The 23,155-nt window shown below is 42.7% G+C and overlaps 1 protein-coding gene across 5 annotated transcripts in view; it reads right to left on the bottom strand.

Moving 5' to 3' along the window:
* LOC127582098 (PH and SEC7 domain-containing protein 3-like) overlaps nucleotides 1–23,155 on the bottom strand; it is a 336,591-nt gene that overhangs the window by 98,700 nt on the left and 214,736 nt on the right. For all 5 annotated transcript variants that reach the window (XM_052037102.1, XM_052037138.1, XM_052037119.1 and 2 more), the window contains 4 exons: nucleotides 20,020–20,100; nucleotides 18,458–18,570; nucleotides 15,202–15,260; nucleotides 7,064–7,153 (listed from right to left, as the gene is read on the bottom strand). In XM_052037102.1, the coding sequence (XP_051893062.1) occupies nucleotides 7,064–7,153; nucleotides 15,202–15,260; nucleotides 18,458–18,570; nucleotides 20,020–20,100 (343 nt within the window). The remainder of the gene's footprint in view (nucleotides 1–7,063; nucleotides 7,154–15,201; nucleotides 15,261–18,457; nucleotides 18,571–20,019; nucleotides 20,101–23,155) is intronic.

Raw genomic sequence — 23,155 nt, 5'->3', positions numbered from 1 at the left:
CCAAATGCTTTTACAGCCTCCATTAATCAGAGCAGCTCAAATTACTCGTGTTCATTATCCCAAAGAAACCATTTAAAAATTATAATTAATCAATGATTCTTTGTTTCCAAGCATTAGCAAGCAAACTATGAAACAATCCATAATCCCTAAGCATTTGATAACTGCAAAACAATCCTGTGCTCAGAACACTGCCTAATTAAACCAGGAACATTGCAGTATGTTAAAAAGGTCCATTCAAGTTCAGCATACAGACCTGAACAAAACTTTGTAACATAAACCTTACGCCAAAGTATTTTTTCTTAATTAGGAAGAACGCATTAATGTTTACCTGGCAAAGTAGCAGCCAGGTTCACAAACTGATTAGTTGCAATTGAATGAAGATCACAGCATTCATGATGCTTTAACTACAGCGAATTAAAATGCAGGTTTTCCTAAATCCTTACAGAAAAACTGGATACATGACGAGGAATGTAATACTTGGGAATCCCCGATTTCCTTCAGAGCATCTGATCCTAAAGCTCTGGAATTCCTTCCCTAAGTGCCACCTTTCTCCACAGTGCTCCCTAAAGGCAACCTCTTATTCCTTACATTTCTGTGCGTCTCAGGAGCAAACATCATTTCACAATGCGCTGGTGCAGTAAGTTGCCATATAAATACAAACTGCTATTGTCTCTAGAGACAGGATCTGCTCAGGGGGACAATGTAGTCCTTCCCAATTATACATATTCATATCTTAAATCATGTGTGACTCTAAAAGAGCGAGCTATTGATCAAAGCTCTTCCATCCGATTCACAGCACCTGCCTTAACGAAGGAGGTAAGATGAAGTCTTCAGTGAAGTGAAGAGCTGCAGTAAGAAAGGCAGATATGCTCCGTGTTGTACATCCCGAGAGTGTGAAGCAGTTGTGCATACAACTTAAGATATCTTTATTAATCACATGTACATCGAAACACATAGTGAAATGCATCTTCTGCATAGAGTGTTCTGGGGGGCAGCCCGCAAGTATCGCCATGCTTCCCACACCAACATAGCACGCCCACAACTTCCCAACCCGTATATCTTTGGAATGTGGGAAGAAACCCACGCAGACACAAGGAGAATGTACAAATTCCTTACAGACAGCGACAGGAATTGAACCCAGGTCACTGGCGCTGTAATATCAATCTGCTTTCTGAATTCTGTTCCAATGAAGTCTCTGCAGAACACTGGTCCACACACACTCTAAAAGGCACTCCAAAACAACTAATGAGGATTAAGAGGGAAGTTATCAAAGATCACAGGAGACCAAAATTTTGAGCTTTGACAGCACAAGTTTTATTGGAGGCTTTTCGTTCAATCCTCGTACATTAACCTGCTCAAACCTATGGAGACCAGTCTGTTTTGTGATGCACAAAGTTCTCCACACTATTTCCCAACAACTCGTTCAGCAACTTCCCCCATCCCCTGATTCCTCCAACTCTCTATAGAGGAAAGGTGAAGCCATGGGATCTTGCATGGACCCTCACCTGTTTTTTTGTAGGCTACGTGGAACAGTCTTTGTTCCAAGCCTATTCTGGCACACCCCCACAACTCTTTCTCCACCACATCAGCACTGCCTCCTCCACCACCGCAGAACTTGTCAGCTTCATCACCCTGCCACCAACTTCTGCCCTGTCCTCAAATTCACCTGGACCATCTCTGACACTTCACGTTCTTTTCTGGATCTCTGCGTCTCCATCTGATGGGACAGACTTGAACCTGACGTTTCCTATAAACTCACAGATTCCCACAGCCACCTCGACTGTACCTCCTCCCACCCTGCCTCCAGTAAAGGTGCCATTCCTTCTTCTCAGTTTGTCCATCTCCACAACATCTGTTCTGAAGAGAAGGCCTTCTGAAATGTCTTCCTCCTTCTGGAAGTGTGGCTTCCTTTGGCTCAGCCATAATTGGAGCCCTGACACACATTTCCCCCATTTTTTTTTTTTTTTACACAGCTGCTCTGACCCCACCTCTTTCCCCAGGCAGAAAAGCAATCGAGTTACCTTTCACCCCCACCAGACTCCGAATCCAACACATCATCCTCCACCATTTCTGCCATCCATCCCACCACATCTTCCCCTCGCCTCCTCCCTGCCCAACCCCACTTTCTGCATGGACCACTCTTTGGGACTCCCTGGCCAGCTCATTCCTCCCCACCCCTTGCCTAGAAATTGGATTTCACCCTTTCTCATTGCAATAAATGTGTGTTGTGTACATTCTAAACCACTGCAAAAAGTTGTGAAGCTGGGCAAAAGTACTATGGTGATTTAACCTAGTACCGCACTGTACTGGGACCTGCATGGTCCCTCACAGGGCAGGGTCAATTGTATGTGGCTTCCAACAGCTTGTTACATGTCTTTCTGAGAAGACCATCAATCCCTTAAAGGTTCACTTCCACAGCACCAAGACAGCAACAACATGTGTTGGCTGCCAGGGAGGAGAGAGGGAGAGAGCTCCCTGATTTAGTGAATGCTCTGGAGTTGTCATCAGAGAGAGGAATGGTACCAGGGAGGTCTTTAATGCCAAGAAGCCAGAAGATGTGATAGGGGCACCTGAGGAAGAACCTGGCAGCAGGTAGTTCCAGGTGTCTCCTTCAGGTGTGAGAGTTCCCACTAACTTGGGCAGGTACATGGCTAGGAAAGGTTTTGAAGGATAAGGGGCAACCACTAGCAAGTGGGACTGGCTTGGATGGGGCATCTTGGTGGTCATGGACCAGTTGGGTCAAAGGGCCTATTTCTGTGCTGTATTATTCTATAACTCTATAACACTCATCTGTCCACCTAGTTTTCTTCTCCTTTTGTTCTTCCCTCCCATCCCCTCCACCCACCTGGTTCCATGTGCCCATCATCTGCTGCCACCTATCCCATCCCCACTACATACCTCTATATACCAACTATCTTTCCTATTCCCTCTAAATCCTGATTCATGGTCACAATCCAAAACATCAATGTGCACCTTTTGCCTCCACAGATGCTGATTGATCTGCTGAGTTCTTCCAGCGTTCTGTTTTTGTTCTAGATTCAAGCATGCAGGCACAGTAGTGTAGCAGTTAGTATAACGCTTTCCAGCGCCAGCGACCCGGGTTCAATTACGGCCACTGTCTGTAAGGAGTTTGTACGTGCTTCCCGTGTCTGTGTGGGTTTCCTCCGGGTGCTCCGGTTTCCTCCCACATTCCAAAGACACACAGGTTAGGAAGTTGTGGGCATGCTATGTTGGCGCCGAAAGCGTGGCGACACTTGCGGGCTGCCCCCAGAACACGCTACGCAAAAGATGCATTTCACTGGGTGTTTTAATGTACACGTGACTAATAAAGACATTTTATCTGCAGAGTCTTTTGTCTCCAAACTGCTTATTTAATTCATTTTTCAAGGTAAGTTATTTATTGCCATCCCTAAACACTCTTCAGAAGAAGTGGTGAGGCACTTCCTTGAACTGCTGCAATCCCTCTTGGTGAAGGTCCTCTCACAGTGCTCTTGGGGACAATGATCCTGGATTAGACCCAGTGATGAAGAAGGAATGGCAATGCATTTCCAAGTCAGGAAGGAATGCTACTTGTGAAAGAACTGGCATGTGATGTTCCCATCCAGCTGCTGGCCTTGTTCTTTATGATGAAACAGGTCACAGATTTTGGGAGGATTTATCAGAACTGGAGGATTTCAGTCTGGTTGTCATTTATCTGTAATAGTTTTAGTCATAGAACAGGAACAGAAACAGGCTCTTTGGTCCACAATGTCTGGTGTTAAGCATGATGCCAAATTAAGGGACATTTAAGAGACTCTTAGATAGACACATGAATGATAGAGAAATGGAGGGCGATGTGGGAGGGAAGGGTTAGACAGATCTTACAGCAGGATAAATGTCGGCACAACATTGTGGGCCAAAGGGCCTGTACTGTGCTGTAGTGTTCTGTGTTCTATATGTTCTAGCTGGCTCAGGAAACACACATTGAACTGACATGTCTGGTTGTGTATTCTTGCATGACGGTTTGTACATCAGTTATCCATCATGTGGTTTCAAGGAATATAAACGGAAATGGAAGACCAGCACTGACGTGGTGCTGTTCATATTTAATTGAAACTTCACCCATCAACAGAAGAGATTGTGAGCACCATGTATTATAGCTGATGGAAAGAAGCACTGTAGTACCTCAGAATCAGGTTTATCATCACTGACTTATATGATGTGAAATTTGTTGTTTTGCGGCAGCAGTACAGCACAAAGACATAAATTACTGTAAATTACAAAGGAAATAAATAGTGCAAACAAAAAGGAACAATGAGATAGTGTTCATGGACCGTTCAGAAATCTCCATAGCTTCTTCTGATGCCCCCAGTCCTGAGATCAAGCTGGATTCCACATGATCCAAGGAAAAAATGACTGGTTTCATGCATGAAACCACCACCACATTGGATGAAATTGCTGATAAATCTTTCTTTTTCTTAAAAAAAAGTAATTTGTAAGTTCAACTTGGTGAAAGTGCTTTGCTACTGTCCAGAAAGTACAGTGGTACAAAAGAGCATCCTTGAAGCTGGACTTCAGCATTGGTGGTGGACAGTGGATTAGACACAGAAGCAGACTACATTTTGCAGTGATAGACTAGCATGTGTAACAAAGTGCATGGACTAATCAAGGCTCTGCCACCATGGTTGGTCCAACCTGCTGCCCAGTGGATCCTGTTCCAGGATTCAACTATTATCCCCTGTAGCATTCCACACAATGGGAAAAATAGGGGTGCTTCTGGTGTTGCAAGCCTATGGAATGTAATAATGGCAATGTGGCCATTTAAACATTTTTGTTCTAGTCCAAGTTAGCAGGAGGAAGCTACCGGTTGCTAGTTAGAATAACCCAATAATTACCATATTCTTCACTAGAAGACAGAGAGAATGGTAACGCCACACTCTCTGTAGAACAAGGGGGACAGGATAATGGAGGAGGGGTAAATCTGAGCTTGCACGATGTGCATCATGAAACCAGATGCAACAAGAATACCTCAGCCCCTGTACCACCCTTAATGAAGCAGAGTTTCACAAGACAAATCGGGTTCCAGTGCCTCACTTTCATTGTCCCTTGGAAGCTCAACGGCACTGTACACCGATATAACAAGGCTTATTGAGTCAGGCGAGGTCTCCAGCACTTCAATTGCTATAAAATGCTGCTGGAATCCCCAGAACAACCATTGATATTTAATAAACTTTCTACACTTAACTGAACCTGGCCAAGCAATAATAGTCCAATGTAAATGATCCTTGAAGCACCTTGGTGTGGAAGTACTCTAGAGCTGGCATCTCCAGCTCACTCGCACTTTGTTCCTTGCATCCTGCTTTTGGCCCCGTGCTCAACTCTCCAGATTTCTGCAATCAGTCTCACACTTGCCCTCATGAAATCCTGCTGAAGTAGGACGGCTGCTAATCGTATATCCACTCAGGTTCTTGGTTTTTCTATTTACGCTGACAGCCTAGGATATCCATAAGCTGCAATTCAGGAATCATATCCTACAGGTTTTTGTCAACCATCTCTGCTCATGCATATTCAATGATATCTAAAAACAGAAATCTCCTCAGATGCTGCCTGACCGAAGTACTACCAGCATTTTTTGTTTTTGTTTCAATAATATCCTCTTTTACTCCCAATAAATTATCCGTTTTTAAACTGGCATAGTCTTTATTATTCACTTTGACAGCTAGTGCTTCACACATCTGCCACTCTCCGGTGAAGAGAAAACTTAGGACTTGCTCATTTGTTCCTTACAGTTAGCTACCACACAACATCACATGCATCACCAATATCCAAAGATCTGGATTATAATCTCACTTCATTTCCCACGATTAAATGGGAATGGAACAACTGTAACTTATGGAGAGTTTTAACATTCCTACTTTCACAGATGTACTATCAGAAAATTTGACAGAGCAAGATGGGGACATATCAAAAAAGATAACCAAAAACCTGGACAAATAGGTGGGCTTTAAACGGGGAGGAACAGTTGTGAAGAGGTTGAAGGTGGAAATTCCAAACTGGTTGTGCATTGCCTCCAGTTCAGGGAAGCAATGTTTGCAAGGCCAGAACAGAAGTAGTGCTGGGATCTCAGAGGTGTGTACTTTTATAGAAGGGACTTCAGAAATTGGGAAGGGTAAGGTTACTGATGAGGTGGGGAGGTGGTGGTGGAGGGGTATCTGAAAATTTTAAAGTTGTCCTACCATTGACCTAATATTGGTCAGAAAGCACAAGGGTGACGGGTCAAGAGTATCTGGAATTAGGGTACAGCAGTAGAGTTTCAGAAGAATTCAGTGTTGAAGGCAAGAGGCCAGCCAGGTGCCAACCATTCACTGTGGTAAAAATACACAAGGCGGCGCTGAGGGCTTGGAAAGACCGGCAGGTCTACATTTCCACACAAAGACCACAGGGCAAAGTATTGAGGAAAGAGTGAATTCATTGACGTGGGAGTTTGGAAATGTCACAAATCGAGCCAGTGTCTCCGATAGTCCAAAAAAAAATGTGGTGAAGATACCTCATCCAGACACTTGCCCAAGACACTTCGGTAATAGCAGCATAGTGGTTAAGTCGCTGAACTAGAAGTCAGACTTGTGGATCGCTGATATAAAGACAAGTTCAAATCCCACCATGGCAGCTAGGAAACTGAAATTCAAATAATTATAAAAGGCTACTCTCCATAAAGGGAACCTTGAGAATACTGGATCATCAAATAAATCAGGCTGGTTCAATACTGTCCTTCATGGAATGAAAATCTCTCATCCCATCTGACCTCTACATCACTTCAGACCCACCAATGAGGCAAAATCTGAACCAAATCCTCAGTTCAGGGACAACTACAGACAATCAATAAACAGCAGCGCCCACAGTCAGTGAACAAGTAAATACAAAAATACGGATGTGTATACAATGGGAACATCAGCAGTCACAGCTCTGCATGTCGTCACCATCTGCAGTCACCATCCTTGCATCTTTACCATCTTCAAACAGATTAGAAGTAGATGCTTATTCAGTCCCTTTCAATTATATACCAATAGCAGATCCATATCCATACCTTTAATAGTTCTTTCGGGAAGTCCTTTCCTCCATTCAATCCATCCAAATTGTTAATGAAGTCTTGGCAGGTCATCTTCTTCCCAATATTCTGAAACATTGAAAGAATTGCAAAGATTAGCATGCATTAGACCTGGAAGTCAGAAAGCAGCAAAAAGTAACCACACTGGGAGGTTCCCAAAGTGGAAATCTCCCTGCCAAAATATAGATGTTACTGTTCAGAATCAGCACCAGGAGCACAGAATTGGTTCTCTGCTCAATGTTCGATTTATGTAGAAAATATTGCAGATCCTAGAAGCAAAACGGAAAATGTTGGAGATACTCACAGGTCAGACAGCATCCACGCAGAAAGAAAGAGCTAAGGATTTCAGATCAATGCAAGCTCCTTTAAATGGTCATTAACCAGGGCTGCTTTCTTGCTCTGCACATCTTGCCTGACCTGCAGCAACTCTATGACTTTCTGTTCTGGATGGTAAAACAGCATCCAATTCTGATCAACATTATTACGTCGCGAAAACCAGTGCAGGGTGTTTCAGATAAATTCAGAAGATTGAACCAAACTTTGATCAATCGAATCTTCTAGTTTCAGCAAGAGCATTTACCAGACCACCAAAATACTCCAGCAGGCACCATGAAAACCTTTCACAATGAGGGGAAGAAGAGGGGACTGCAGATGCGCCTTACACCACCAGGTCAGTCAGGTGCGATGTCCCCGCTTCTGTTTCCCAAGCGGGAGGAACTACTGTCTCACAAATTCTGCTTTAGATGAAACAGCGACTCAACTTTTCTACCCTGGTTTCCAATTCTGACACGCATGCAGAAGATACAAGTACAGTTTCAAAGGGGAAAAATGAAAATGTAATCTTCCTAGTTTTTTGAAACAAAAAGATAACCCTTTTGATTCAGATCAGAGAGATGGGGTTTTGATATCGCACGTGAATGGGCCATCAACAACTCAGCAAGTAAACTCTGACTTGGAGTTGAAGGTTGGCTGAACAATTACATTGTTGTTATAATGGCGGTCTGGTATCTGCTCTCACTGAGACCAAAAGATCACATTGATCAAAGCTAGGTTCAATCTTCTGAATTGACTGAAACACTCAGTATTGCTGTTATTACTGATGCCACCATTTTGGACACTGACTTTTGTCTCTGAAGGTTTGATACCAAAAAGCAAAATAAAAACTGTAGTTGTTGAAGATCTGAAACAAAAAGAGAAAAGGGCTAGAAATGGATCAAGCAGCACCTGTGGTGAGAAACAAGGTTAACATTTCAGTCTACAACTTCTCAACAAAACTGATAGGAAAATAAATAGAAAATACTGGAAATACATTTTTTTCCCAACATCTGCATTAATTTAATTTTGCATTATCAACAACTGCTGTCCAAAAGAAATGCAACCAATGATCTGAAATTGTTGAACTCTCTGTTGAGTTGAGAAGGCTGTAAGGTACTTTTCCCTCAGACTTATGAGCACAAATAAAACACTGTGGGATAACAAGGACAGGGAGATCAGACTGGAAATGGAACTAAGAATTAAAATCACAAGCACATGAAGCTCAGATAAATCAAGAACCAACAAAAAAAAACTGCAGATGCTAGAAATCAGAATGAACAGTAAGCATTGGAGACACTTGCCAGGTCAGGTAGCATCTGTGGAGAGAGAAACAGAGTTTATGTTTCAGGTCATCAATTGTTTCTGCCTTCACAGATGCTACCTGACCTATTGAGCATCTCCAACATGTTCTCCTTCTGTTATACAACTGACACTGCTTGGAAAATCCAACAAAATTTCACAGTTGATCAGCTTCAGAGGTTCAGGTGGGACACTGACTGTGACTGTGTCAACTCAATACATTGTACCATAAATTGAAGTTTCTGGTGGGTTAAAGGTTAGCTTGTAGTTAAAAGAAAATGTGACATACTAAATTGCAGCAAAAGGATAGAAGAGCCTCCTGGACTAGTTAGAACTGTCTGAGCAGCTTGAAGACGGAAATAGCTCCACAAATCCATCAAAACGCAAATATATATCCGAAGAGATAGAGCTCATTTGCTAGACAGCCTGCTATTAAATATTGAGACTAAGGCTTCCTGCAAACCAAAATATCTGTGACTTCTCTGTATCTATTTAACATTGTTTGAGGATGTAGGCACAGCACATGACTCAGTGCCCAATACTATCACAATGTAAACACAGCTACAGAGAAAACTCTACATTTTGCGCTTAATGAAACATAACAGAGTAGAATTTCCCAAATTAAACTTTTTCTCAATTTTTATTTTGCAGTTTTCTCTGGAGGTCATGTGGCTTCACAACCCCTCAATCGCAATTGTGTGACAGATTGGATGAATTAGTCTTTTCCAGTTTGCTAATGATTGTACTGGAGCCAAATGTCGCGTAAACCCATTAGTGTTTAAGCAGAGTAAACTTTAGAACCAAAAGGCACAGCATGATGAAGCCAGTGGACAAATTGCAGCAAAACAACATTAAATATAGTCTCCAGCCTGCTATGCATGTAAATTGGTTTCTCACTTGTTAAACACTACCAGCTCCTGATGAGCTGATTCAATATCAAACCAAGGTTATTTAATTACACTAATTAAAAGTCAAAAAAAAACTACAGATGTTGGAAATCTGTACCAAAAATTAAGCATGTCAGCTGGCATCTGTGGAAAGAGAAAGCTGATGTTTCAGGTGTGGGACCCTTTGTCAGAACAAAGGGCTGACAAAGGGGTCTCAGACCAGAAATATTAACTCCGTTTCTCTTTCCACAGATGCTGCCTGACCTCCTGTGTGTTTCCAGCATTTCTGTCCTTATGTTTTTGTTGTTTGAAAACTAAGCACAAATGAGGAAGATTAAGAGACCCAACAAGGCTTCTCTGGTACAGTATTGAGATGCTCTTTCACTGTTAAAGTATGCACTCAAGTTTGACCAATCTGCCAACTAAACACAAAGTGTAACGATCTTGAAGCTATTGCAAATGACGAATTACCAATAGACAAGCTTGTTCACATTTTTATTGTGATATTATAGAACTATCAGCAAGTTCACAAAATATTTCCACATCAACCTCAGCATCCAAAAGGGAGTTCCTAGTTCCAGCTTGTTAATGGAAGCATATTCTCCCAGGTATTCCAATAAGTCCCTGAGGTACAGTACAGTAGGGCAGCACGGTAGTATAGCGGTTAGCGTAATGCTATTACAGCGCCTGTGACCCGAGTTCAATTCCGGCCACTGTCTGAGTTTATACGTTCTCCCCGTGACTGCGTGGTTTTCCTCCGGGTGCTCCGGTTTCCTCCCACATTCCAAAGACGTATGGGTTAGGAAGTTGTGGGCATGCTATGCTGGCGCCAGAAGAGTGGCGACACTTGCGGGCTGCCGCCAGCACACTCTACACAAAAGACGCATTTCACTGTGTGTTTTGATGTGATTAATAAAGAAATCTTATCTTAAGTTTTAGTACTAGGCCTTTCTCACTCAAATCATCAATTTAAGGAGGAGGAAAGAATCTTCAGCTAAATTTAAAAAAGTGAAAAGAATCTGACAAAAACTCAGTCGATGATTCATTAAAAGCTTTGGCATTTGGAAGTATGAAAATACTGAACATCGTAATGCTTACATTGATGGTTATGCCAATACAAAGTAGAGATAAAAGCTCAGACTGTGACAGATAAAATTGGTTGACAGCAATAAACAGTGACTCCCCTTCCAGTGGATCAGCAATGGCATCCCAGATATTGTGAAGTTGCTTTGCCAAAATACAACATTAGCCAATAAGCATGGAAGTCAAAATGGGAACGACAATCAGGACGGGTGGCACCACTTTCCTGGTCTCCGCCCTTTGATAGATCTCCCTTTTCGTTCTCTTCACATCTCCCGGTTTTCTTCTACAACTTAAAATTGGCTTAATTTCTAACTTTTCTCCATTCCGTTGAAGCATCATCAACTGAAATCATTAACTCTGTTTTTCTCTCTCCCTCTCTCTCCTCAGATGTTGCCTGAACACTTGAGCATTTCCAGTGTTCTCAGGTTTTATTTCAGATTTCCAACAGCTGCATTATTTTGTTTCCAGGGCCGATCTACAATCCACATTCCCGTTTAGTGATGAAATGCAAAGAGTCCACACCATCTTCCAAGGCTTCTTTGGCTACAACTCTCAAACTTTGGCATGCACGGTAGTGCAGCGGTTAGTGTAACGCTTTACAGCGCCAGCGATGTGGGTTCAAATCCGGCCGCTGTCTGTAAGGAGTTTGTACGTTCTCCCTGTGTCTGCGTGGGTTTCCTCCGGGTGCTCCAGTTTCCTCCCACATTCCAAAGACGTACGGGTTAGAAGTTGCGGGCATGCTATGTTGGCGCCGGAAGCGTGGCAACACTTGCGGGCTGCCCCCAGAACACTACGCAAAAGATGCATTTCACTGTGTTTTGAAGTACATGTGACTAATAAAGATATCTTAACATCGACAAGAGCAAGCCCAGGAAGTGCCTCAGCATCAAACATCATCCTGACTTGGATTCTTCTACAGCTGACGAGGCAAAAGCCCACGGTTTCCTGTGGGAACAGTATCACACAGACTACTGTGGCTCAGGACGGGGATCGCCAACACCCAACAGTTGCTAATGAAACCTGGCCTTGCCAGTAACACCCAGATCTTGAAAGCGATCTTATTCGGGCTGGAGGCCTGTGAGTAGTGGTGTTCCGCTGGGATCTGTACTGGGACCTCTGCTGTTTGTGATGTACATAAATGACCTGGATGAGTATGTTGATGGGTGGGTTAGTAAGTTTGCAGATGATACCAAGATTGGTGGAGTTGTGAATAGTGTAGAAGACTGGCAACGGATACAATGTGGTATAGATCAGCTGCAGATGTGGGCAGAGAAATGGCAGATGGAGTTCAACCCAGATAAGTGTGGGGTGTTGCACCTTGGTGGGACTAATATCAAGAGGCAAGACCCTTAACAGTGTTGAAGAGCAGAGAGACCTTGGAGTGCAAATCCATGGCTTACTGAAAGTGGCTATACAGGTAGATAGGGTGGTAAAGGCAGCTTATGGAATGCTTGCTTTCACTAATCAAGGTAGCGAGTATAGGAATCAAGAGGTTATGGTGCATCTCTACAGAACCCTGGCCAGGCCGCATTTAGAGTACTGTGTACAATTCTGGTCACCTCACCATTGGTAGGATGTCGAGGCTTTAGAGAGGGTGCAGAGGAGGTTTACTAGGATGCTGCCTGGACTAGAGGGCACGTGCTATCAGGAGAGGCTGGACAAACTTGGGGTCTTTTCTCTGGAGCGGCAGAGGCTGAGGGGTGATCTGTTGGAAGTGTATAAAATTATGAGGAGCATAGATAGGGTGGACAAGCAATATCTTTTTCCCATTATTGAGCAATCCAATACCAGAGGGCATGTATTTAAGGTGAGAGGGGGAAGAGACACGAGGGGGAAGTTTTTACTCAGAGAGTGGTGGATGCCTGGAATGCGTTGCCTGATGGGGTGGTGGAGGCAAATTCATTGGGGGATTTTAAGAGGGGCTTGGATTGGCACATAAATGAGAGGAAAATGGAGGGATATGGGCATTCTGCAGATAGGAGGGATTAGCTATGTTGGCACAACATTGTGGGCTGAAGGGCCTGTTCTGTGCTGTACTGTTTTATGTTCAATCAGTATAAAAATAAGGGACAACTTCTCTGAAGCTTTAATTCCACTCACAGGACAGAGTAACAATGTTAATTCCAACCACAGCTTCCCTTTCAAAAACAGTGTTGTTGCTCTTTGTACATCACACTGTGATCAGCCCCTTCCTCCTCCATGGGTACAAAGCTCCCAGTACAGCTTGCTGAGGTAACAAACTCTCCTAAAGGTAGCAGTGGAGTAGTGGTGCCACCTGCAGGTACCACAGATTAACTGCACCTGCAGAAACTGCAATTACTTCATGACATGAACCAAATCTGGGATTAAAAAAAATGTCACAATTCAAATGTTTTACCACAACTAACTTCCACCCACGGCAATGACAGACAGGTGATGATGGTGAAGGACTATGACCCAACAGCCCAGTTCATTCATGACAAAAATATACCGATTCGGTTTTCTGGTGTTGTGACTAGTGTCAAAAAGCAAAGAGCTGATAAGCATGTAAACTGAACAACAACTTTGCAAAGCTGCCTTGAGCACCTGTCAAGGTATTCTATTCTACTTGCAAACAATGATGCAGCAGAGTATGTCAGGCTTCAGTGATGATACCACATCAGCCCTCTCATGTCCACACAAGACCAGAGTAGGATATTCAGCCTTTGTGGTATCAACATCTCACTTCATTTAGTTAGCACCCCGGCCATTAAATGATATGGTGCCACTTGAAGTCAAACAGTTTGGGTGTAACTCACACTGCCTGCCGAGGACGCAAATGTGAGCAATTAAAAAGGAAATAAATATCTGCTCCACTGTGCACCTTACGGCCTAACAGGTTCAGTTAACACTCTTTTGTTGTCTGTCCCATTGATTTCAATAGGATTGCACAGAAATATTTCTCCATTAGAGACAAAGCCAGTCAAAAGAACGGGATTATTATTCTGTTATATTTTCATGGTGCAATGGGGGAGCTGATGGGAATGTTTTACGAGGATAGGTTACAGAGTAAATTAGTGGGAGGAGGGGCTGGGGACTGAGATTGCTCTGCGTCAGCGTGATCCCGATAGGCCAAATGGCCTTCCTCAATGTCGTAAGAAAACTTGCTAAATATGGTACTCAGCTTCCATCTACTATAAGTAGAAGCCATCGCCTAGCATCAGAGATGGAAGCCTTTTGAATTACGAAGGGGATCTAAATCCACCTATCACATTTATCGCAATAGTGCTTTTGTAATATACCTGTATTAAGGGGTTCCAAAGCTCTAACTGTGCAACACCTATAGAACTAAGAATGCTACCAATATAACATTCTCTTCAACCATGGCCTGATAAAATGCTTGGGTAATGTTACCCATGTGGGTAACAGAACTTAAAACCTGTGCAGTAAGTGGAATTTACAAAATAGTCTACAAGATGTCTACAATATTGTGGGCCGAAGGGCCTCTACTGCACTGTAATGTTATGTATGAACCTGCGATTACTATCAATTTACTGAATATCTTGTTTTCTATCTGATCCACGTCATAACTCCAAAGCTATCCAATAAGAGCACAAATCATCAGCCATTAATAATGAGGGCGGTCTGAACCTTCTGCACTCTTGTTCCATTTTTCCCCTGTAGTAATACAGTCCACCTTGTGCTACTTATATCAAACAATGACAAATATATTTGCATTGGCCACCCTGTTACACTTTGGTGTTACAAATCGTACAGTAGCCAAATGTCCGGATAACATAAAGACTGCACAATTTCAAAGGAGTTAATAGATTTATCTTTACAGAGAGGAAAAATGGACTCTATAACATTTACTCCATGCAGACAAAGCAGCCACATTCCCTATCAACAGTGCCTGTGCACAACGCAGACAAGGCACAAAAATAAGAAGTTCTGGAAACACGGATGATGTATGTGAGTGAGCAGAGTCCCTCAGACCCCAGAATGATAGGAAAAATTCATTCTCCAATCATATGAATGAGTGATTTATGTAATGAAAAAAAAGTGCAAAAAGCATTGATGTTATTAAATCAAGCAAAGACAAAACTAGATTGACAGCAATGACTTTCAATCTGAATCAGTCAACTGGAACAGAAATTCATTTTATTAAGAATATTCTCAGATAATTGTGCTGATGGGTCTGGGCCAGAGTGAATAAACAAGTGTGTTGCTGGCATCCATCAGGACATAAGCTGTAAACTAAGTTGGCAATTCTGAGGAAATACTATGATGACCATGGATGGCAAAGCAATTTGATTCAATTTAGCTAAGATAACCATGAAGCCTGCATTCCAAATATAGACTACATATTCGAATCAAATTAAGAAACCATTAATCCTAATAGGTAACAGCTTGCGGATTCAATATTATCAAATTTCTTTCGCTTGCATTTGAAAATCATGAAGCTGAATTTTAAAATAGTGTACAAAGTAATATCTTATAATAGAAACCAATTTCCTTTTCCATTTAACCACATCAGTTCAGGTTGTATACAAACTCTTGGATCCCAATACTTACATGGCCATGGAGATCTGTATTCAATAGCATCAGTGCACAAGTAAGGCAATGGACCCCATCTGTAAGAGGACAGAAAGGTTTATTTGAGTGCTTAGCCAGGAGCAAAGTAGTTCTAATTCCACGACCTGACAAATCATGTTTAGGTGAACACGTCAATGTGCCAACTCCAACTACAGAGTTGAGACATTGTTTATGGAAATAATTAGTTACCCAACATTACCATCTAAAACTATCTAAAGTGTATCGGTGCAGAAATTCTGCCACAAACATTGGTTGGTTTACAGCTCCAGTTGATCCATGAATTTTATCTTTTTCCATCCCCCTCAGTCCTTTGATCTCCAAGCAAGATCAGAGAAGGTGGAGAGTGGAATATCTTTGGGGTGAGACCATCCAACATCTCATGAGAAAGCGACTGACACAACCTTGGAACCTCTCCAGGGAAGCAAACCTCAACAGCATGGTTCATGAATACCAATCAAACCACTTACATGAGCACAAATTTAATTCATTTATTGTGAGATTCCCAATTAGGGAGGAACAGTCATTTGGAAAATAATTAAACATGTGCTTCTGAACTTTTTAAAACACTAGAAGATTAGTAACTGAACTGTAACGTTTGTGCGGCAAAAAGTTTTAATTAATGCAATCAAATGAACTCAGCTAGCAGTACCCAGTAAATTCAATTCAGTAATTATTTTATGTAGAAATTAAATGTTGTGCAGCAATAGGAAATAATTAGGTTGGAACTATCGGGGAAAAGAAAGTGGATTCTGCAGATACTTTTCACCTGAATAAGAACAACAAACATTCTGCTGGAAAAACTCAGCGGATCAAGCAGCATCTGTGGGAGGAAAGGAATTATTAATGTTTTGGGTCGATACCCTGCAGGGTTTTGACCCGAAATGTCAACAATTCCTTTCCTCCCACAGATGCTGCTTGATCCGCTGAGTTGTTCCAGTGGATTGCTTGTTGCTCCAGATTCCAGCCTCTGCAGTCTCTTGTGTCACGTAAATAAGAGTTTCGTCACCAAGTAACAACTTGTTGTGACAGGAATCATGTAGCCAAAAGTCAATCGTTGTCATTTTGGAAAGCTGCATAACACCAGACCAGGAGGAAGAACAAATACTGGGGACTTTCTTCTTGGAAGCAACCAACTTTTTGCATAGGAACAAATTACTGAAAGATTTGAAGTGTCCGGGGTCTATCCACCATAGACAGTGGCATGGTGCTATAAAAGACATGCTTTATCAATCAGAGTACACTAGAAGCACACAAGGAGAAGAATACATCCAGTAATGTGAGCTTTTGGAACCACAGGTCCAAAATCCTTCCAAGCATGCTACACTGACCATGCATCTCATTCCAAATTACTCATATACTATCTCCTAACATACTAGCTTGCAGTTAAATGATCAATCATTGCAAGATTCCCTGGAATTATGAACTAGAGCAGCTGTCCCATTTGAAAAATTTGTTAAAGTGTCCCATTTGTCGAAGTGTCTCCAGCATCCTTAGTCATACAATAAACACAAAATGGTGGAGAAAGCCTCCAGTTTAAAATGTCAAATGACATCATTCCTTCCTTTCATGCCTCAATATTTTTGCTGTCTTGTCAGCTTCCTATTATTCATAGATTCTCAGAATTAAAACACTGAGACATAAATCTGTTAAACATACAACTGACTGGAAGGGAAATTCTTTAGTTTCAGCTGGTGGGGTTCATCTGAGCAATAGTGAACAGAATATTAGCAGATTCAACCTGCTTTTGATAAGCACTGACTACAGAATGCAAAGGTTAAATAAGCAGAATGGGTGGCTGGTTTGGATAATGGAGATTACGCAGGTAGATATACCATTTTATTCAAAATTTTTCTTTTGCAAATAAGTGAGCTGTTTAACGTAAAGATGTAACAAACAAAAAATGCTGGAGGAACTCAGCAGGTCAGGCAGCAGCTATGGAGGGAAATGAACAGTTGACGTTTCGGGCCGAGACCCTTCATCAATACTGTGGATGGATGGGTCGATGTGGGGGAAGGGGAGGAAGACGAGCTGGCAGGTGATAGGTGAATCCAGGTGAAAGGGGGAAAGGTAGGTGGGTGGGGAAGTGGGGATGATGTGAGAAGCTGGGAGGTGATGGGTGGAAGAGGCAAAGGGCTGAAGAAGATGGAATCTGATAGCAGAGGACAGTAGACCATGGAATAAAGGGAAGGAGGTGGGGAACCAGAGGGAGGAAGGTGTGGGTGATGGGCAGTTAGTGAGGGCAGGGGAGGGGAAAGAGAAGGGGTAATGGGGCCCAAAGAGTTGAGGGAAAACATAGTGGGGAGGAGGAACAGAGGGGAGCAGCTATTGGAAGTTAGAGAAATTGATGTTGATGCCATCAGGTTGGAGACTAGCGAGACAGAATACGAGGTGATTTTCCAGGTTATTGGATGTTACCCTCCCATCAATGCAACAACACACTTTTTTTTAAATACACTTTTTAAAATGTGACACAGTGGGATAACTTTTTTTCCCTCGTGAAGCAGGCAGAGCTTAAAAGGATCAAGGGAGGAACCAGGGCCCCAGCTGGTTTAATGGGAGTGCTGGGGGAGCATCACATGGTGAGCCAGTTGCTAAGCTAATCAGGATATCTGAACAATCGGATGGTGGACTATTGAAGCATTACTGCAGTTGTCCACATTAGTTTCTGGATTGTTATCACAGACAAAGTTCAAATCTTACCATGGCAGTTGTATAATTCAAAAAAAAAGTCGAGTCTACCACCAGACTGTTGTAAAGACCCATCGGGTTCAGTACTGTCTTGCAGGGGGTGGAAATGTTCCGTCCTTACCTGGTCTGGCCCAGAATTGGACTCCACAGCAATTTTGTTGATTCTTAACTACTCTCCAAAATGGCCCAGCAAGCCATTCAGTTGTCTAACAGCCACAATTTTCAAAGAGAATAAGACTAAACTGGTTGGATTAACCTGGCAGCACCAAATTTGGCTGCTAATTCACACTCATAAGGACTTGTGAATATACTGCTGTTCCTTCACAGTTACTGGTCTAAACCCCAGAACTCCCCCACCTTACCATAGCATTGTACAAGTACCTTCTCCACAGGGACTGCAGAAGTTCGAGGTGCGAATTCACCACCACTTTCTCAAGGGTAGTTGGGGATGGGCAATAAATGCCTTCCAACACACACATCACAAAAACATGAATAAAAACAAACACAGAACTATGGCTCCACATGCACCACCGGTGATTGGACCTACCTTGTGAAGGAATAGAGCCCCGGTTACACTGATAATATCTGTTGGAGAAGTGGATTAAAACCCGCTCTCGCTCCTGAGTCTCTCCCATTAGTGCAAATGCTTTCAAGAAAAATCTGCAAGAGAACAGAAGACATTAAGCAGAAGAAGAGGGTGACAACTCCTCAATAAATAATCTTAACAAGGGGCACCTGAGACCAGACACATGCAACTTTTGTCATTAAATATGGGCAGAATCCTCCCAAGGACAGCAGCTCAAGCATCAAATCTCAAGGGCATTTTCCCTAAACCTTGCCTACAATCCCATTTGTATTTAAGTACCAATCTCTCACCACAATATGACCTCTGGCGTCTTGCCCGATGGGATTCAGCCGAGTCAGGTATAATTAATGTCCGAGAACTCAACATTAATGCACATCCACACATGTGGCAACAATCAAAGTCCCACTACAATTAAAACTACTCGAGTAAAAGTGCCCCATTCAAATTCCCACTGCTTACAAAGGGACACAAGAGGGTCACTTTACCAGATAGCATATTGTGTGAAGCATTGAGCTGTTTTGAAGATTCTTCCCTAATAAAATGAGGAGATACTACTGAAGTAGGCAATAAAACCCCGTCAGGGAGGGGGCTGGATAACTGAGGCACTCCATTCACACCTGGGCAGCTGGGTTACAGCCGACAGCACACAGATCAAATCAGTATCAGAAGTGACTCTGAAAGGCCTTTCTGACGTGCCTGTTTTGAATAAACGTTGTGCTGCTCCTTGACAACAGGGATCAATCCAATCACCCAAGCTAACTGAAGGCAATGAAGTGAGAGGCACTATTGCGTTGAGAGAGAAGAGCAAGTGGAAGGACCCCAGGTTGAGTGGAGAAAGAACAGAGAACCTGAAAGCTAACTAATCCTATCCCACAAAGCATCTAAAATTAGCCTGAAGTACAAAAGTGGGACTGGATGCAGTATTGATGGTCTACCAGTAGCTGTCACTGTTGTGTTGCTTAAATCCCACCTCAGACTTGCAGATTGGATTCAGATTCAGAAGAGTTTATAATCACATACACCCGAGTTCAATGAAATTCCTTGCTCATGTGAAGCTCACAGACTAAACAGAATGTGGAAACAAGCACAAAAGAACAGAATGGTGCAAAGATAGTAGTACAATCTGAAGTAGTGAAAAAAGTGCTGAAACATTTGTAGCTCTCCCTGACAAACTAATCTTCCGCTTAAATTAGAGTTGGCAGAGTGAATGCCTTCCAAATCCTTCGTCAAACCACAGGAAGAAACATAGATAATCATTTTGGTTTCATTTACAAATAACACTATGATGCTGCAGAAGGGTTCTGACCCGAAATGTTGACCGCCTACTTTTCTCCATGGATGCTGCCTGGCCTGCTGAGTTCCTTGTATCATAGTGTTTTTCATCTAGATATTCCAGCATCTGCAGTCCTGTGTTTCTCTCTCATTTATAAATAAAATAGCTGGTGACGGTTTAGCGAAGAGGGATGGGAGTGGCTGGTGACATCACAGCACAGGTATCTCACCTATAATAACTTCCAGCTTACCTTAGGGACTGGTCCAAGGTCAACCCAGTGAAGTCAAAAAATCTGAGGTATTCTTCTGCTACTAACTTGCTGAACTCATTACTGAAAGCAGGGGAAAAAAAACATTACATGTAATGATGAGAACATATTTATAATGGTGGATTCCTAATGGAACAAGACTTGAAATTAAATACACAGCAACAGTCCTTCAGTTAATGTGGAAAATGATGTTCTTCCCTGTCTTCTGGCCTGAAAACAATGATCCACTCAGAGTGCAGTTCAATGGCTATTCAACCAATTCTCCCCTTAATTCCTTCCATCCAATCCAACTTCATGGTGCGTTGCCTCAGAAAGTCAAGGCTACCTGCCACCCTGATCATTCCCTTTTCTCTCTTCTACCTTCTGGGATAAGATACAGGAGTTTGAAAGCCTGGATGTCCAGACTTAAGTACAGCTTCTTTACCACTGTCAATAGACTTTCCTGAATCAACATCCCCTCCTTTGATCATTAGGATGATTGGCACTTGTTAGCCCAGCTGGGTGTGATAATTCACCACAGACCTGGAAGGAAGCTCCAGCCATCCTACACATTCCTACTACATACATCATCCAATGACTCAAGGCACAAGAAAAGGCCGTTCAGCCCCTGGAGTCTGCTCTGCATTCAATTGGATCATGCCCAATTGCCAGTTTCTACCTGGTTTCTATATCATTTAGCTTGCAAAAAAAAACTATCACACTTTGACCTGGGTTCAATTTCAGCCACTGTCTGTAAGGAGTTTGTACGTTCTCCCCGTATCTGCGTGGGTTTCCTCCAGTTTCCTCCCACATTCCAAAGACGTACGGGTTAGGAGTTGTGGGCATGCTATGTCGACGCTGGGAGTGTGGCAACACTTGTGGGCTGCCCCCAGAACACTCGACGCAAAAGATGCATTTCACTGTGTGTTTCACTGTACGTGTGACTAATAAAGATATCTCATCTTATCAATGTTCAACAGTCCAGTCTCAGCAGCTTTTATTAGGGCAGTGAAAGAAGAGTTAACAGGATGACATTACTTTGCCATAAAGAGATACAGCATGGAAACAGAGCTTCAGCCGACTGAGTCCACAATGACTATCAAGTACCCATTTATATACTAACCCATTTTATTCTCCTCACATTCCCTTCAAGTTCCCTACACCCCCCCCCCCCCCCCCCCACCTCTCAGACTCTAGCACTCAGAACATTACAGCACAGTATAGGCTCTTGGGCCCACTATGTTGTGCTGACATTTTATCCTCCTCTTAAGATCTATCTAACCCTTCCCTCCCACATAGCCCTCCATTTCTCTATCATTCACGTGGCTATCTAAGAGTCTCTTGAATGTCCCTAATGTATCTGCCTCCACAACCTCTGCAGGCAGTGCGTTCCCCACACCCACCACTCTCTGTGCAAAAAAAAACTTACCTCTAACATCCTCCTTATACCATCCTCCAAACAGCTTAAAATTATGCCCCCCTCATGTTAGCCATTGTCGCCCTGGGATTGCCCCAAATCTACACATTAGGGGCAATTTATAATGGCCAATTAATCTGGCAACCTACACGTTTTTTTAGGATGTGGGAGAAAACTGCAGCATCTGGGGAAAAAAAACAACCCAGTCATAGGGAGAATGTGCAAACTCCTCACAGGCAGCACTGGAGCAGGTTAGGATTGAACCCAGGTCACTGGACCTGCGAGGCAGCAGTTCCACTAGCTGCACCAATCTTTGCTCTGACATTAACTAACCTTGGTTGTGACATCTATGGAATCAGGAACAGTGCTGAGAGAGGAAGGTGGTAAAATGGCGTGAACAACACTTCACGACATCCCTGCCTTCACACACTCCACATGATGTACTGTTTCCAGCCTCTTTACCCCCATTCACTTCCTTTTTAATGCAACAGTGCCAATTCTCCTGCACTGCTAAGCCTTGCTGTTTCTGACATAATAAATTATAAAGTGGTGGCAGTAATTAACATATGCTACTGCATTTATCATCTAGTTTAATGCAAAATAATTATGTAAACCACCTTGTTGCCCTAATAAATCTAGCACATGGGTGTTCAACTGACCATGGTGACAAGTTCATTAAAAGTAAATCAGAAGCATTGCACTTTACAGTTCTACTCTTCAATACGATAAAACTGCCTCCTTTTTAAGCCTGTATAGGTTTCAATTAAAATGTGGCAGGATCACACTGAAACAGCTGTCATTATAAAATCAAAGGTATATTAAAAAAAGGGATATGCATGTGATAATTGGATATGGAGAAAGTCTTTGCATAATTTTACGAACTTCAGCTCCATAAAGGGTGACTCACAAGTGGGAGTGAGCTACAGGAGACCTGCTTGAAGCTGTAAACACTGATTCAGGAGTGCCACAGAAAATAATGAATGATGATAGTCTTTCACTCAAAAGCAAGTCTAGATCTCATAATCACTGCAGTGTACAAGGGAACACTGTCAGGGCAAAAGCAATGTCCACTGGTTCCATATTCTCTTATCACATAGGAAGCCACCGAGTCTTTGCCAGCTCAAGAACAATTCCATTCCCACTTCAATTTTCCCTGTAAGTTATTCTCACTGCATTCCCACCAAGTCCCGCCAGGTTCTAGCACCCACGTACACACAAGGGGTGATTTACTATGGCCAATTGACCTACCAACTGCCACATCTTTGGGAGGTGGGAAGAAACTGGAGCATCCTGGGGAAACCCACACAGTCACAGAAATAGTGTGCAAACTCAACGCAGACTGCATCAGAGGTCAGAATTAAACCCAGGCCTCAGTAGTGTAAACAGGAGGGAGTTGTGCAGGTTTTACATAAAAGAACCACCATCATAATCACCACTTCCCTACTCCAGTCATGCCAAGGTTTAGCTCCAATTTCATTTGTTTTAGTTAAGAACTGAGAATGAATACACTTTGAGTTGTGACCATCACTTTAGGGAGAAATAAAATGAGAGGAGTGGGAGGGCAGGCAAGGGAAGAGAACAGAAGAGAAGAGAAAAATCTGGTTATACTCAAATGTAAAACACAGACCAGCTCAAAGGATTTTATAGCAATTAAATGCATTTGATCAATTTTAGTGCAGTTAATGAGGCAGTCAGATAGATAAAGGGAAACAGTTTGCGATG

Source organism: Pristis pectinata, chromosome 2 (assembly GCF_009764475.1).
Source record: "Pristis pectinata isolate sPriPec2 chromosome 2, sPriPec2.1.pri, whole genome shotgun sequence".
NCBI classification, from domain to species: domain Eukaryota; kingdom Metazoa; phylum Chordata; class Chondrichthyes; order Rhinopristiformes; family Pristidae; genus Pristis; species Pristis pectinata.
The sequence above is the reverse complement of the archived record's forward strand: the minus strand, read 5'-3'. Positions and strand labels throughout refer to the sequence as shown.